Here is a 17562-nt window from a genome sequence, read left to right on the forward strand (position 1 = left end):
TTTAATTAGGCATGAAATGTGGAAGTAGAAGTTTATTTGCAACTAGGAATTCAGGAGAAGAATAGATTTTAATCTGCAGGTCCTTCACCTAGCTATAACACTGTTCCCCTGAAATCTTGACAGGACTGAGGCTGAGAAAGATACTTCGAAATTCTTCTTAATAAAATAATTTTATTGAAAATAGAATTTAACACAAGAATATACAAAACTATAATTTCAGTTCGTGTAAAATACTGTCATAAAATCACAACAATATATTCATATTCAATGTCATCACATTCAAACTGTTCAACATTGATTTTTGAGATATAACACTATGGAATATAATTAAAAGAGATATAACACTATGGAATATAATTAAAAGGAACCATATGATTATTTTCAATAATGTATAAAATTATAAAAGATTATGTTAAAAACTCTTATAAATAAACACAACAGCAGAAATATAAAAATCACACACTTTGATGTCCAAACTCATAAACATACACAAAATGAAATAATACAAGCACAACACACACTTTTGCAGTGCTGAAGAGATAAAGCAGAAGGGATACTCACGAGGGGAACAGATGAAGTACCATTGCACTCTGTGCATGCAAAACACATATGTGTAAATTGCCAAATAATGTCTTATGCAGTACTCACTCTATGGCTTAGTTGTAATTTTGTTGCTACAGTACTAGGAGTAATGAATAAGTATATAAATAAACAATACTGCAAATGCAGAAAATCAGCTGTCAGGCTCCTTGTGTAAATGACAGTTTAAAGCAAAAACTGCTACAAAACTGTAATGGGGTAGAACAAAAATAATTGGTAGTGGAGTGATGGAAGGGGACAAGATGATTGTGGCAAAAGAATGTGAGTGGAAAGGGAGAACCATGATCTGGTTTTTAGACTTCCACAGTAAATGCATTCTTTTTTTCCCTGTAGGTTAGAGATGGTTCAATGTCAGTAAATTAAAATTTGCCATATGTTTTATCTTCCTCTGCAGCTTAATCCCCATTCTCTCTAAGCAAACTTTTATTGATCATTTAATGTGCAAATTCCATGTTAGACAAAGGACAAATGGTGTTTGCTTCGACCTAGTAACTCACTTCAAGCACAGCTGCTGACACCATGTTTTTTGCTTCCACGTCTCATCACTATCTCACTTCTACAACAACAACGGAATCTCCTGATCAATATAAGACCTTCATTCTTAAAATTCTTTTACTTGTGCCAAAGTTCCACCACAGTAGTTGTGTCACATACTACTAGATTACAGAACAACATCCCTCAGTAAGGTCATTATAATGATTTTAAAGAAAGTTATGAAATCCTCGATTCTACTGATACTCCATAAAAAGTATTTAACAGATTCAAATGCATGCAACAATGGTCAGAACCATTGATTAGCCTTTGCCTTTTATGATATAATGAAAATATAGAGGTTACATAAATAGAAATGATTCCATGATGTAAACAAACAAGGTAAGTATATGACAACCCTGAAACAGTATACATTCTATAGATTACAAAGTAACTGCATACAACCAGCTTCATATGTTAGCACAGCTGCCTCTGAATTTGAGAGTGATATGTCATCACCTCAAATTTTCTTACCACTATGAAACAAAGCTTAAAAACATCTCCCATTATTTCCTTGTTCCTCCTGAGTGTGTCTATTTTAGAGTTTTCCTGTCTCATCAAGACACTATTATTTAACTGGCCTCTACTTGCTCGGGACTGACAGTTTACCACTGAATCATTTTTACTCAGTATCGGTTTTAGACTGCAAATAGTAAAGTGTTCAGAATATTAAAAATTGCTTCACATGAGTAGAGAACACACCAAAAGATAGAATGAATGTTACATAAATTATTCAGCATAATATGGGGAGTACTGTTTTGAGGTGTCTTCAACTCTTAAGAAGCGTTTGTTGTGATAACTAGCTGGCTATTTTTGCACACCATGGAGCCTGTTTTTATCAGTCTATGCTCTCTGTAACAGTTTGATAGGGGAGGGGGGGGGGGGGAGACGCACATACACAGGACATAAAATACAATCTAAGCGTATTTTTTCCTTAAATATACACTGTACAAGTTTTTCTTTGGTAAGACATCTTCACATGTTGTGCTACATCTGAAAAATATATACCAGAGGATCCCCAGTTAACTCTGCTAAATCATTCTTAAAATGACAATTTAAATTTCAGAATGAACCATTTTCAAATAAGCATTAAATTATGGAATATTATATTATATACAAAATCATACTATATGATTTGTATAGACTTTTGCTCAGTATCTTTTGACTTTCAACTTAATAACAAGGGATATACATATATATGAATTGGTAACAGTGAAGTCACAAATTAAAAGCTTTACAGGATGTTTATTTAAAAGAGACACAAAGTTTTTTTTTTTTTTATTCGAGAAACTGAGAGACCCCTGCCGATTTACAATATTTTTATACATTCTCAGAAAAACATATTAATGTGTTTAGCTCTTTCAGCTAAGCTCGCTCTCTCTCTCTCTCTCTCTCTCTCTCTCTCTCTCTCTCTCTCTCTCACACACACACACACACACACACACACACACACAGATAGAGAGAGAGACCATCACACAGTACATAATTTAACATTCTTTGCTGTATATGTAGAGAGAGAATTCACAGAAAAATGTTAAATTTTTGTGCTTCAATGGGTTGTGTAAACAGCTGCTACTGACGGTATACAATATTTTTACAGCCGACTCGGGTCCATTTCAGCCCGTATAGGTTGCACTGGTTCCACATAGGAAACATACTAGGTTAAGTAACACACTGGTTTATTCAGTAACACTCTCATCCAATAACATGATGTTATTCCAGGTTTACAGCACGTAACCTTTAGGGGGGACACAGATAATAAAGTAATAGGATTCTGAACAACAACATGTGATGAAAACTTCACACACAATTGGCACAAATTGTCTGAAATTATTCACCTATCAGATACTAAAAATGTAGTTTTTTAAGAAGACAATTTGTCCTCTCTAATGTGGCAAAGGTTCCTGCGGTCTCTGTTGATCCTGAGCGACTGGTATTTCCAGCTCGGGTGGAATTGCAGCTAACCACTGGGCAACAAAGTCATCAGCTGCTAGTGGAGGATGGTTGACTAGAGGAACTTCCAGCTGAGCTGCAGGCTGACCTGCAGGTGGTGGCAGCTGCCGCTGAACTCTTGCTAACAGCAGGTGTGCCACAGGACTGCCTCTCTGAGCCTCCACTGCTCGCCTAACCGGACGGTGCGGCACCACAGGTCGGGCCTGCTGTCCCTGTGCTGCCGCCGGCATTGCCTGCTGCTCCTGTGTTGCTGTTGGCATTGCCTGTTGCCCCTGTGCTGCTGCTGGCATTGCCTGCTGTCCCTGTGCTGCTGCTGGCATTGCCTGCTGTCCCTGTGCTGCTGCCAACCTCACCTGCTGTCCCTGAGCACCTTGCCTGGCCTGCAGAGCCTGAGCCCCTCCTGCTGATGCCACCAGCCTAACCTGATGACGCTGTGTTGCTCCTTTGGGTCGCTGACCATGTGCTGCTTCTGCCGCCCTGTCTCGTTGACCGTGCGCCACTTCTGCTGCCCTGGCCCGCTGACCACGTGCCGCTTCTGCCGCCCTGGCCCGCTGACCGTGCGCCGCTTCTGCCGCCCTGGCCCGCTGACCGTGCGCCGCTTCTGCCGCCCTGGCCCGCTGACCGTGCGCCGCTTCTGCCGCCCTGGCCCGCTGACCGTGCGCCGCTTCTGCCGCCCTGGCCCGCTGACCGTGCACCAATTCTATCACCCTGGCGTGCTGCTGGTGCACAGCTGCTGCCACTACTGCCTGCGCCATTGCCACGACTTGCTGACCCTGTCCCACTGCCGGTCTGGCCAGCTGAACCCGTTCCACAGGCCTGTCCCGTTGTCCTTGTGCTTCTGGCCCATTGTCGAATCTGGGGGGCACTATTAGCCTCACAGCAGGCCTGTCCTGTTGTCCTTGTGCTTCTGGCCCATTGTCGATTCCAGGGGGAACTATTAGCCTGGCACCGTGCCTGGGTCCTTCCACCACAATATGAGGCCCCTGGGCTACCATGAAACGTTGCTGACCTACAGCAATTACTGGATTCAGCCAATTCAGCTCTGCTGCACCACCTGGCGGAGGGTGTACATTGTGGTGACGGCGGGCTGGCAAAATTTCCGCTGCACCTGCTGCATAGTTAGGCAATTGAGTAATGTGGTCTGGATTTTCACTGTAAAAAGGATTAATATTTACTTGCAAATGAAGCAAACCTGGCAAGTGTAAATTGACATGAACTGGATATCTTCCATTATACGGCACAAAATGAACATTATGTCGATCAGGAACATCTGGCTGAGTCCGTTCTGGAAGTATGTGTGTTGGATCATGTTTCAATTGTATATTGGGATTCTTAGCTAGAGCCTCATTTCTAGCCTTTGCTGCTTCTTCTTCCACAGCCTTGACATGTAGGTCATCATTTTTACTGAACAGTGGACACCTTAAGGGAGAAAAATGAAGAAAGTAAATTAACTGGAAACATCAGAGCATTTTTGGTAACAACAAACTGTAACGCACAGCAGATAATACTCCAAGGACTGACACTTTTTAAATATTATTCCAATTAGAAAACACCATGAATTGAAATAAAATCGCTGTAGCACTTTTTTCTCTTGATATTTTAAAATTTCCTCTCATGTACAGTTCAGGTTTCTATTGTATAATGTTTCTAAGAAGCAATAATAGCCCTACAAGTAGAGTCTGTTACAAGAATAATAAAATAATTTGGCAAACATGCACTCCATTATCCCTGATTTATCACAACAATAAACTGCACAAGTTTCTGCAATACTAAACTCTGAATCAATCATGGACCATCAATTGGGGTCCTTTTCTTCCAATTTTTCACACTGTAATGCAATATAAGAGAAAAGATGGTCATGGGGAAAAATGTAATAAGTAAGTTCTTTGCACTTCCTTAAAAGATTACAAACACCATTTCTGCTACTTCACACAATACGCATTGCAATGGATGCACCATTTGATAGGATTAAGTTTATAGCAGGGACCACACTACCCAGCATTCATTTATGTGTTTCCTGTTTGAAAATGCCACATATCTGCCAGGACGTGATTTTCATCACAGTTTATTTCTATTTTTGTTTACAAAGTAAGATGACCAGATTTCAAGACACACACAGCCAAAGGGAGTCATATACAAGATATACAAATTTCTTTGTGATCTTTAAGACAATGACAGAAAGTCACAATTTTATTAGCACTGCAGCTTGATACAGCAAAGGCATGTGGTAGTATTTGATTAGGAACTATACAGAGAATATATGCAGAAGTCTGGGCAATGGAAACCTGTGGTCAGAAGTTTTATTCTCCAAGGAAAGATAATAGTGGAAGAAGAACTGTCACTGATATGGACTATTTCCATCAAGACTTGTTCATTGTACTGTATAGGAAATTTATGACAATGGTGAATATCATACAAGCCAAAAGGTAGCAAATGTTTTACACAACAAAACTGTTTTCGCAGGGGTTTGCCATTTGAGTGGAAGAATTCTAGTCTTTGGATTTCAGTTACAGAAAATGGAACAATGGAAAACACAGACTGATTGAAAGACCTACTGCTGTAACAGTTAGGGAAACTTTTCTGAGAAAAATGCAAAATATTGGAAAGGAAAATCATTGGTGTCCTGTTATTTACCTTAGTGAGACCTGGCTGAATCAAAATCACTCCAGAAAGCACATCTGGCACTATTCGAAGGGCAGTGGGCATTTGAAAGTATGGCAACGTAAGCAGACTACTTTCTGTCAAAAAAGATCATCTGAGCATCGCTCTATCAAAATTGCAAAGCCAATATATGTTGTTGTTGTGGTCTTCAGTCCTGAGACTGGTTTGATGGCCAATATACATCCTGCAAATCCAGTGACCATCATGAAGAGATGAAGAGTGATGTATTTAAACATTGGTTTTAGATTTATTACATAGTTCAGAAGAACTTTTGTTTCTGTTATGGATAATGCCACTGATCATTCAAGAAAAATGGAGTAAATTCCTAATTCAAATAAAAAGAAGGAAGAAATTGCTATAAGAGAAAATGATTTCAATTTTGAGCTGCTATGAAGTTTGTTGTAAGCACTGTCATCACTTTTAATGACTCTCTGTTATTCAGTCCTCAGAATAGGGCAATTAAACAGCAATAAATTGCTATACCTGCTGTTCCCTCTCTCTCTAATCCCTTTCATCTCCCTTCTAAATAATGTTTCAATATGAGACAGAACAGCCAATGGGCATACAATGCCTGAGCTGGCAGGTGCACCAGTGTTACTCGTGGGAAGTAGTTGACCTGTGTTTTCTGCTTCACTCCCTGACCGAAACTAATATTAAAAGCTAAGGAATGCCTAATTGTCTCTTGGAACAAAAACATCCCTGTCAATTCCTAAAGTTAATCACCCTCCAGAATTACCACCATAAACATGAACCATATGGTCCTTAAAGGCTAATTCACACTGGACATCAACACACCGTCATGTCACGTCACGGTATATTCGCACTGGACATCAAGTCTGTCAATTTGCTGAAGACCAGTGCTGAACGATAAAAGTGATGTTATGAGATGCCATCTATGATATAAAAGGTTGGAGTATAGTATTAGTGAGGCAGCAACATTGATGTAGTTTATTAGGCCATAGTGAACTTTGTGACATATGTTCTTGATCAGTTTTGTGTGGCAAAGTGCTGAAAGTGAAACATCATTTCAAAGCATTGACATTTATTTGCTAGCATATATATCTCAAATAATATTTACAAGGGAATATGTGGGCCTGTTTACCTCACCCGTTATGTTTTTCCTTCCTTCACAGAAAATTACGCCATTAACAATTTATTATTCCTCCCTCATTATAGCTGATTTTTTTCACTTTAAAATGTTATTTAATGTAAACTGCTTCATCAAATTATTTTCTCCTTTATACATAGCATAGGCATCAGCCCTGTTCAATTATTGCAAACCTACATCATTTTTTGTCTTCAGATACCTGACCTCACTTATGGAAGAACACTCAGTGGGAATGTATCCAAGTTGTCAAGGAACATTTGCAGTTTGCCATGACAACAAAGCAAAATAATAAAAAAAGAGGTTAAGAAGACACAAAAGCTATAACTCCACTATTATAACATGAGTAAGTGTAGTGAAAAAGAGGTCAGTTTCCGATATTAGTAGAGGACTAGTCTGTCAAAACTTTCTACCCAAGAAATGGTGATGTGACATTACATAACATGATGGCCCATTGACAGCCTGTGTGAATGACGCTATTTGAACTGCATTGTGGAATATTATGACTTAGCATGACACAAACTGTGAACTGACCTTAATTCTACAAGATACTGAACTTGAAAGGCAGTGTTGTGGAAATGAAAGAACAAACAGATGAAAATGTGATGGGAGATTTGATACTGTAAGAATAATTTGATAAAGCACTGAAAGCTACAAGCTGAAACAAGACACCTGGAGTAGATATTCCTTCAGTATTATAGAGATCCTTAGTACTCCCTACAATGACGAAACTATTCCACCTGTTATGCAAGATACATGAGACAGGTGAATTGCTTGCAAACTTCAACAACAGGGTACTAATCTTAATTCCAGTTCCAAAGAAGACAGGTGTGAATATTTAAAAATCATGGTTGCAACATACACGGCTTATTTATAGAAGAATGTTAAAATAGGTAGAACTGAATCTGGGGGAAGATCAATTTGGGTTACAAAGAGATATAAGAACATACAAGGCCACATTCACCATGCAACTTATCTTAGAAGATAGGTTAAAGAAATGTGAATCTATGTTTATAGCATTTGTAGTTTTCAAAAAAGCCTTTGACAATACTGACTGGAATACTTTCTTTTAAATTTTGAAGGTAGCAGGAATAAAATACACAGCAAAAGATAAAAGATTTGTTCCAATGCAGGGTATGAAACTGCACACTTCATTATCAACCCTGAGATGACGTGATGGCACAATGATGACAGACATCAGTGCAGTACCTACTCAAAGAATTATTGCCAGGTAACACGATGATGGAAGGCACAGAGTACTATCAGCATCTTGCTCTGAATTACTAGAGCAGGATGTGAATAATAGTGTTATGATTTCATTTACCCAGGAATAAGTGAGGCTGGCAACAATAAAGTTAAAGAAAAAGAAAGCACCAGGATCTGATAGAATACTGGCACAAGGTTGCATTAGATAGTGGACCAAATTTTATCATATATAACAGATTTGTTAAACAAACATCTTTTGCAGGTACAGGTGCCAAGAAACTGAAAAATCTCAAAAATCATTATACTAAAAACACTGGGAAGAAAAAGACCCAAGGGAACCAAAATCTTACAGGCTGATCTGTTTGATAAATGCTCTTGCCAAAATACAAGAAAAGCTGTGCCACTGCCTGAGGGACCAGAGACAGGTAGAGGCACGAACCCCCTGTAGTACAGTTGCAGGAAATCAATCGCACAATGGATACTGCAAACACTACAGATGGCAAATATATTATAGGCGTAATGAGTGATATAGGTGGGGTGTTTGATAATTTGTGGTAGTTACCTGCCCTTTTCTTCAAAAGACTGGAACAGATGGATTGTCCCAGGTATCTGTACAACAGTCCATGAGGTTACTGTACAGACAGACAGGTGCAATTAGAATGCCCTAGAAAGAAAACTGAGAAAGGCATCACCAAGGCTGCCCACAGGGCCCTGCTTGTGGTCCAGATTTCTGGGATGTTGGCACAGAGCTATTACTGAATCAGCTGCAGAGTATAACAACACTAGAAGCTGCAATATATAAAGTATATAGTCAAATGGTCTTATGCAACTAGTGGCTATATAGCTTATATACTGAAAATTTATTTACAGTAGCTGCTGTCAGCCATGTTTAAAACTAGAGGCTGCATCACCTATGCAAATGATGTGCTAATTATAGTAGATTTCATCCCAAGAGCTGAATTAGAGGAAAATAGTATAACAGTTCTTGAAGCACTAAGTCAATGGTTCGTAGAACACAAACTAACAATAGCAGCACACAAAACCTTTTATATGTTACTAAAATAAATGTTATCAGAACGAGAAACCCCAAATCAGAACAAATGACCAATCCATGAAAAGAAATGAAGTACATAGGTAGCTTGAAGTTAACAGCGACGAAAAGCAAAATTTTTATGCAATATGACAGGGTGTACATGCAGACAAGGAAATAAAATTCTCGGATTTTCAAGTTAAAAAAAAAAAAAAAAAATTTCCAGGGTGAAAATACACATTTTTGCAATATAGACGAATGTTTTGATACTAGTCAGTGGCTACCACCAGTCACATTGGAAACACACGACGAACAGCGTAAATAATATGGCGACTATAACATGATTTTATTGGCAATTTTTTAGAACGGACTAAGATACAGATCAGTCCATAACCACAACCAGGTTTTTTTAGTATTACATTCGTTGGTTTTGCCAACTTGTAACCAAATTGTTGCCTTCGAACCTAACCTATACCTCGGACTAAGTCACAGAGCAGTGTATCACCACAACCAGTTTATTTATTTATTTTTTCAAATGTCATTTTCACCAGCTAACAGTAAAAATGGGAATATATGCACCAAAAGGTGCTGTGATAGCAGCCATTAACTTATGTCACTGGTCAAAGGCTACGACTCGTATCGAACATTCCTCTTGACCCCTTTTCCCAGGTGAAAATACACTTTCTCCATGTTATGTGACAGTATACTTTCACTCTGAACTGTAAAAATTGTCAATCCTTTGAATGGTACATGTGTTTTCCACCACACACGTAGAAATTATCGGCACCTTAGATAGTGAAAAAACATGTTTTGGAAAGATCTTTAATACGCACCAACACATACACTGCATATTTTTATATTACAAAAGTATAAATATGAATGCCACCAAACACAGTATGTTGGTTTCGAAGAACTGAAAATGAGATTATGATGCACTTTTGTCAGCCATCTGACATGTAGAAAAAGGCATTAAAGGCGCGCGTGCGCGTGCGTGTGCGTGTGTGTGTGTGTGTGTGTGTGTGTGTGTGTGTGTGTGTTTTCTAATTCAGAAGTGGGTCTTTGGCTGAAAGCTTAAGTGTACAGCAGTCTTCTTCTTGTGCCTCTCTGCAAATTAACGTCTCCTCAATGTGGTGAGTAGCAATTCATGCTTTTAGTTATTTCATACTGTAGTTCCTACTGTCCAAAGCAAAGCTTTCTCACAGTTAATTCTTTAATTAGTATGCACCATATTGTTTCTTCCAATATGACGTCATCCACTACTCCATACAGCATTGCTTGAAAACTGTTCAGTATGCTACTGTACACTTTCTGTGCTCGAAGCTTTGGGACAACATTCATGTACATTTTTTACAAGAGTAGTATAGCTATAAATTTCATAACATTTGAAAATGTATAAGCTTTGAGTGAATTTTTGATGGTGATAAACTGTTCAAAATAAAGAATATTATAACACCAAGTGCGGTGCCACATATCACTCCGGCAGAGTGACGTGTAGCACTATCTCCAGCCAGCTGACGAATTGTGGCCATGATCATTTAATGATATAACAGTCTATTAGTTAATTTATTTGGAGGTTTTTGTTACGTGTTTCGCATGTGGCGAGTGTCCGAAGTGACGCAGTGAGTCTTCACAAGGCAGTCATGTCGATTGCAGTACGACCACAAGTTGCAGTACTTGCACGGGCTTTGCGTATTCTCCTGGAGTTCACACCCCAGGCTGGAGCAGCACAGTGTACCACCAAGTAAAAGCATGTGACATAACATGCAGTATAACGTCCAGGCAAGACAGAAGAGAGAATTTGAGATATCAGTCTTATAAATGAACTTCAGATGTTCATTCAATTAATGTTCCATATATTGTAAAATTTGTATATTAGAAGTCACTGTGTCTTGGGAGATAATATATGAAGTTAGTTAGAGAAGAAACACTTTGTATTCATTAACAGATACTCTGTATTGGTTGAAACTTGTAGATTCCAGCATAACCAAGACTGCATCGGCAATGAAGTCTACCATAATTACACTGGCATGGTTCAAAGATTAACAGCTTATTATCACCAAACTTTACACTAATATCGTCTCTGAAATATTTCATTGAGCCAAGGCACATGGCACTTTCCATGACAATTTGTCTGTCAAATGAAGTCTATGGCATTATTTTGGAGAAGTAGGCTATGTGCCAATGCCAGGCCTCATTCTCTCCATTCCTGTTTCTTTCACAACTGTCCATAACACAGTGACATAAAACTGAACTCCATTAGCAGTCATCAAAGTTGTAGAAATGCTACATGACACATTTAACACTGGGCTACAAGAAGTAGAGGACCCCACATCAGTATTTTTAAACATACCCTGAACACCTGTGCAAATGGACAAACATTTGGGATTTAACTAATGATTAAGAATACGGCCATTGCAGCTAATCTAGCATTCTGTTTCTGCAGCAGGTGTGGCACTGTATCAAAATGGATAAACTTTGCAGCTTCAGGTAAAGGATAGTTCTCCTCACTGGCAACTATACTAAATTGTTATTGAACAAATATACTAAGTAGTAACTCCCGAAGGCCATATGTCAAGCAATATTTGGCACTTTTTTTCACAGCTTGTTCCATAATCATCTCTCTGTCACTATGACAGGGCCTACTTTCTTACTAGGATTGTATTCAATAAGCCTTTAAGCTTAAAATATATTTACACTGGCATTTCTCAGCAACAAGCAGACCTATCTCATACTGCTGAATCCTTTTGTTTGCTGCCACCACAAAAATGAAACTTCATTTTCCTGTTTTACAGGATTCGATAGAAATCCTTCTGTTGGGTACAAATACTCATTAATTTGTATTTTAATGATTTTTTTTCCTTCTCAGCCCATTCGGTAAGTCTCCCCTGACCCGGGGTTCTGGGTGGCTTTTCTGAACTGTACCACTTTCCCTAACTCTCACCAGTCCTTTCCCTTCACCACTCTTTCTTCCCCTTCAACTCTTCTGCCAGACAATGGAGCCACTGGCTCTGAAAGCTTGTAAAAGTTAAACTCTTGTGTGTGTGTGTGTGTGTGTGTTTTTTGCACTGCTGCCGTTTGGTGAGTAGATTTTTTTATACATTACATTTGATTAATTTGCATGCTGTTCAGAGAATTTGAGCAATGTTACAGAAAACTGAACAACAAATTAAGTTTGTAAACCGAGTTATTTTGTTCACGCATTTATATGCTTGCTCACTGCTCAAGGTCTCCCCTATACAGGGTGTTACTGTTCCTCATCCCACTGTGTATATAGTTACACGTAACAGCACACAGGTACACCAACAGCTGTGCTGTGTAGGACCTATACGAGAGCAAAACATTTTTCACTGTCCTGATTGACGACGATTTTTGCCCCCCTTTGCCATACAGATATCTCCCTCATTGCAAGGTTATCAATACAAATAATTTCTTTAGCCAGGGTATGTAGGGAGGGGGAGAGGGGGGGGGGGGGAAATCCCAGATTTTTCCAGGTTAAAAATACACTTTCTCCCGGGTGAAAACACACATTTTCTGTGTTAGGTGACAGTATATTTTCCCTCGAAACTGCAAAACTTATCAATTCTTTGAATGGTTATGGTTTTATAAATGGGCGTAGAATTTCCCGGCACTTTAGAAAACGAAACTTAGGGAAAAAGACACGTTTTGGAAATATCTTTAATGTGCAACAACATGTGCGCTGCATATTTTCATATTACGAAAGTATACACTGGAATTCCGCCAGACACCGTATGTTACTTTCCAAATAATTGAAATCGAGATTGCGATGCACTTTTGTAAGCCAGTTATAGCTCGTCATGTGATCTCGCGCACTGATGAAAGCAAATATTCTGAGCATAGGACACGTGATGTAGTCAGCCAACATCAACATCACTGTTAAGTAGCATGAACACACAAACAGAGAAATTTAGCTTAGATTAATATACGTAGTGTTTCTACAAGAAAAGCAAAGCTTTCACATATAATTTTGGTCTCTAAGGTTAATAAGCCGCAAGAGAAGCTAAGCTTTTGCTTACAATGTTGATCTTTTCTGCATGTGTTACACTTTAAGATATACCACACAAATGTGCCAGTAAAATTTTTAATAAAGACATAAATGCCTGATCTTCAGGGTTCAAAATTCATCTAAATGGCTTGTCATCAAAGAGTCGATTTTTAAATAGGAGTCAAATGATCTGCGATTTATGAAATTCCTGGTACATTCTCGCACATAGTTCAACTGCTGTATAAGGATGTTTACTTTGAAAGTAATGCTTTTCGAACTATCATTCGCAATATTTTCTTGTGACTTGTTAGAAACAGGTTCATTTCAGCAGTTGCCAGGGAGTGCAGATAACAGACGACACCGTACTTGCCCAGCTACCATGACGTAGGAAGCCCATATGTATGTATGTGTAAAATATTGAAAGATCATACATTATGTCATAAAAGAAACAAGACATCAGAGAATACTTCAAGAGCATTGGAATTTTGTGAACCATACTAAAATGTGTACATTCTTATGTCCAGATTCCCAATGGAGTAGACCTCGACCTGATATTAAGCTTCTCAGTGTGGTTTTCAGGACGTAAATTGTCTTGGAGCACCAGTACTGTATTACATCATGTTTGGTTCTTTATTACGGAATAATGCCATACGTGCCAGAGGATGAAAATGTGCACCTGAAATGCAGCGAACAGTTGAAACTAGCCAGTACTATGGAATTAAACATTTTGTTTCAAATACATTGACTGCCTCTGCGGAAAAGGTTAATAAAAGTCAAATTTCTTAGCAAACAGACAAAAATAACTTCAATGTTCTGCAAGGCGATTATGACTGTCAGAAAGGTGGAAATAAAATAAAATTTCCATAATTATGTGAATGTATTTTAAGTCACTTGATAGCTCCCAGCCACAGATATCCATTTCGTTTTCATTTGACGTGAGAGTAAACGAGGGGGAAAGAGCAAAATCACTAAATGTAAACACGAGTCACATGGAGACTACCCACTATAACTCAGACTGCTCTGCGCATAAGCCCCGGATCTATGATATTTGCTAACTGGGTCAATAATAATAATAATAATAATAATAATAATAATAATAATAATAATGGTTATCTTGTAGTGCACATCTTTTTGAAAAGTCTGACACAAAAAACATATGTGTTCGAGGAAATGTAAGACATGTTATTTGGTCATAAGTATGCCCAAGTGCAGTGCCACGCCTCTTCATACACGTTCTTCTATCGCATGTCACTGTATTTCGCTCTGTGGAATTGAAACGTGTATATTTTGTAATGGTGGCCATCAAACTATATTCAGGCCGGTGGAAATTGAAATGACCTGTGGTGCCTCTCCTGCTCCCAGTCGGCCGGTTTGACAGCCTGCCCCCTCTTACAAAAAAATCTCGCAATTAATAGCGGATGGGATTATTTGTAATCTGGAGAACAAGGACGCTTCAGAAAATCTGCACTCTTTATTGCCTATTAGCTAATAACTTGCTGTTTTGTGTGACATAAAATTAAATATAGGATACATAAAACCAATAAAGACAGGAGACATGCAAGAAAGAACACGTTTCTTCAATCCTTAGCTCCTAGCATTTTCTTCTCTCAAATCTTGTTATTACGTCTGTTTTGTCATTTTGTAACACACACACCAAATAATCAAGACTGTTTTGGCACAAATGGTAATTTTTATAATATGACAATATAATTTACAAAGTACCAATATCAAATGGCTATAAGGCCTACTACAAGCAAAAAGCTTTATAGGAAATGATTTCACATTTCATTCATACGCACCAGTTTCTCAAGCATGAGACTGAGAAGTAGTATTACGAAATTTTTATAAATTTGGAATCGCATTACTCTTCCATAATTTGTGTGATGTCCTCGTTGCTTCTCCTTCCTTGTTCTAACAAACAATCTTGTCATCACCAATTCTGTAGCTATTCCTGCCATTGTCAAAATTTGTTCGCCGATTAACTTTACTAACCCTGCCAGAATCACAGGTTCAGTTATCCTGCGATTATTCTCCGGTTACGCGTTGTTACATGTTCATACAACATGTTTTCCGCGTTACTTCCAGAATAGAACTTAAACGGCTGCTAGCCGGGAACTGTACAACTGGTCCTTACTACTGAAGTGATTGGGCCGAAAATTTTCTGTCAAAATTCCATTTCTTGGATACACCGAGAAGATAATACGTAATCTTTCTCACCTGTTATTCCTGTTAGTCATTTATTTCCATACTGGTAGTCTGAATCTATGGATTTCTCTGGTAATTGTAACAGCACTTATCACTCGCAAACCCAATCAACCACATAATCAGACCGTGATTGGCATTCATCCATTCGGCTTTACTCCGCTCAGCTCGTATAGCCCCGTCCCCTTTTGTCTGAGGAAATTTATTTCTAGATGCGACGAGGATTCTCTTGACAGAGACATCATGTACACTATGCCCACATTCAAAAATCAACTTATGATTTACTCAGAAATCAACTTAAAATATGTTCAAAAATTTTCAGAAACCAACAGGGATGCATTTCAAAATCATATGAACAATCTATAGACCAACGTGCGCTGGATGCTAGAGCTTTGTGAAACAAGTTGTTTTTTTTTTTTTTGGTCAAGAATACGAATTTGGTGCCCCCTTTCCCCAGCATCTAGCTGCTTGCTGCGACTGCTTGCACAGGCAACAGTCACATTCCTGTAGCCAGAAGCAGGAGAATCTACTACTCAAACGCGATTCAAATGTGCATGCATGAGTCCGCTCGTAACTGCTAAAACGAATCTAATGTAAACATTTGTGACGTCACGCTCATCGGGGGTAATTTGTTGCTATGAAGCATTGCATTGTCTTCCAAAAGCCTTTTGACACATTTTGCTGTTCGCAGAGGCTCGCATGAGCACTGTGTGTTGTCGTCATACATGGCACATTTCCTCTGCAATTTAAGTTATTTTCATTTTTTTCTCTAGTTTATGTTTTATTGTTGAAGTATTATCTTGCAGTAGCGGGATACAGTAATATCCTTTGTTAGAGTATCAGTTCTTACCAGTCAAAATGACAAAAATTTAACAGAAAACTAACACAATGAAAAATTCCCGGAATACTAAAAAATTCCCAGGTTTTTCCCGGATCTCCCGGTTGCCACGGGTAATATACACCCTGTTAGCATACTATAGCACACAGTCCATAATAAACTTTGCCTCTTTTGGTACAAGAATAGTGGTATTCACCTTCTGTTTTGTTTCCGGTATGAAGTGTTGGACCTACAGCAACAAATCTGAACACAAAACCTGTTTGTGGCTATAAAGTGGTCCAAATACAGCTGTTTTCAAACAGGCTTCTGGTAAGCTTCCAACAAATCCAACAGTTAACTTTTTGCAAGACTTCATCTGTGGTTGCAGCTTTGGGAAGTACTTCATTTGTATTATCTTCAAGAAGGGTGGAGCCACATCTCTCACAAGACACACATCTATCTACTGTTGAAAATGAAGGGACTCCTTATAAACCTTATCCAACTTTGAATGAATTTCCATTTGTTCCAAATGTTACAAACCATTGAAAACAAGACAGAAAGAGGCGAGCAAAATCAGACATAATTTTATTACCTTAAAAATTAGCATGAACAAAACAGTTCTGCTGATGAAGTCAACAGTTGATATACATTACTGCACGGAGTATGCCAACATAACAAAAATAACATTCTGTTGATATCAGCACCATCTCTCTACTGAGTCAACAATTTTTCACCCTTTTCTAACACAAGGTGCTACCCTCCCACGCGACAAGCAGAAGTTAATTATTTAGTACCCAATAGTGGTGCCTTCAGAGCCTAGCACAGCAAATCAAACTATAATAAATACAATGAAATCAGAACTGTTGATATAGTAAAAATTGGCCAATCCAGTTCATATGGAAGTATTACAGAAGCAACTTACATAAATACCACTAAAAGTATGAGAGAAAGTTATTCTCACACAAATTTGCTACAGATGAGAGGGTACCCAAATGAACCCATACTAATTTTTTGGTGGTCAGAGCTTTTTTAGTACTGTGTTTTGTCACTAGGAGCACATAGAGCAAACATTCTAGGATCAGCAAGCCAACTGCAGTCACCAAAGGCAGTCAAGGACTAGTTTCAGCAGAGTTTATAGTGACAACTGTTCTGTACGACTGTCATTTTTACAATGGCTGATTTTCATGAAGTGCATGCAGTAGGGAAATTATGCTTTTTGCTATGAAAAAGTGGAGACAAAAATTCTTGAAATGTTAAAAACAGCATACAAGGACAATGCTATGGAGAAATCTCAAGTGCTACAAGTGCTATAGTGATTTTCCCGTTTCAAAAATGGTGAAATGTCAGTTGATGACGAAACCTCATTCTGGTCAGCCTTCCATGGCCCGAAACCTGAAAATGTTGAAAGCATTCATGCAATCATCAACGAAGATTGATGATTGACCATTTAAGAG

The 17562-nt window shown here is 38.5% G+C and overlaps 1 protein-coding gene across 1 annotated transcript in view; it reads right to left on the bottom strand.

The window, feature by feature from the left end:
* Positions 1-227: 227 nt before the first annotated feature.
* LOC126089246 (uncharacterized) overlaps positions 228-17562 on the bottom strand; it is a 177476-nt gene continuing 160141 nt past the window's right edge. Inside the window, exons 9-10 of the mRNA XM_049906895.1 lie at positions 4277-4503; positions 228-4195 (exon numbers count right to left, since the gene is read on the bottom strand). Coding sequence (XP_049762852.1) covers positions 3018-4195; positions 4277-4503 — 1405 coding nt within the window. The 3' untranslated portion in view covers positions 228-3017. The remainder of the gene's footprint in view (positions 4196-4276; positions 4504-17562) is intronic.

Source organism: Schistocerca cancellata, chromosome 1 (assembly GCF_023864275.1).
Source record: "Schistocerca cancellata isolate TAMUIC-IGC-003103 chromosome 1, iqSchCanc2.1, whole genome shotgun sequence".
Taxonomy (NCBI): domain Eukaryota; kingdom Metazoa; phylum Arthropoda; class Insecta; order Orthoptera; family Acrididae; genus Schistocerca; species Schistocerca cancellata.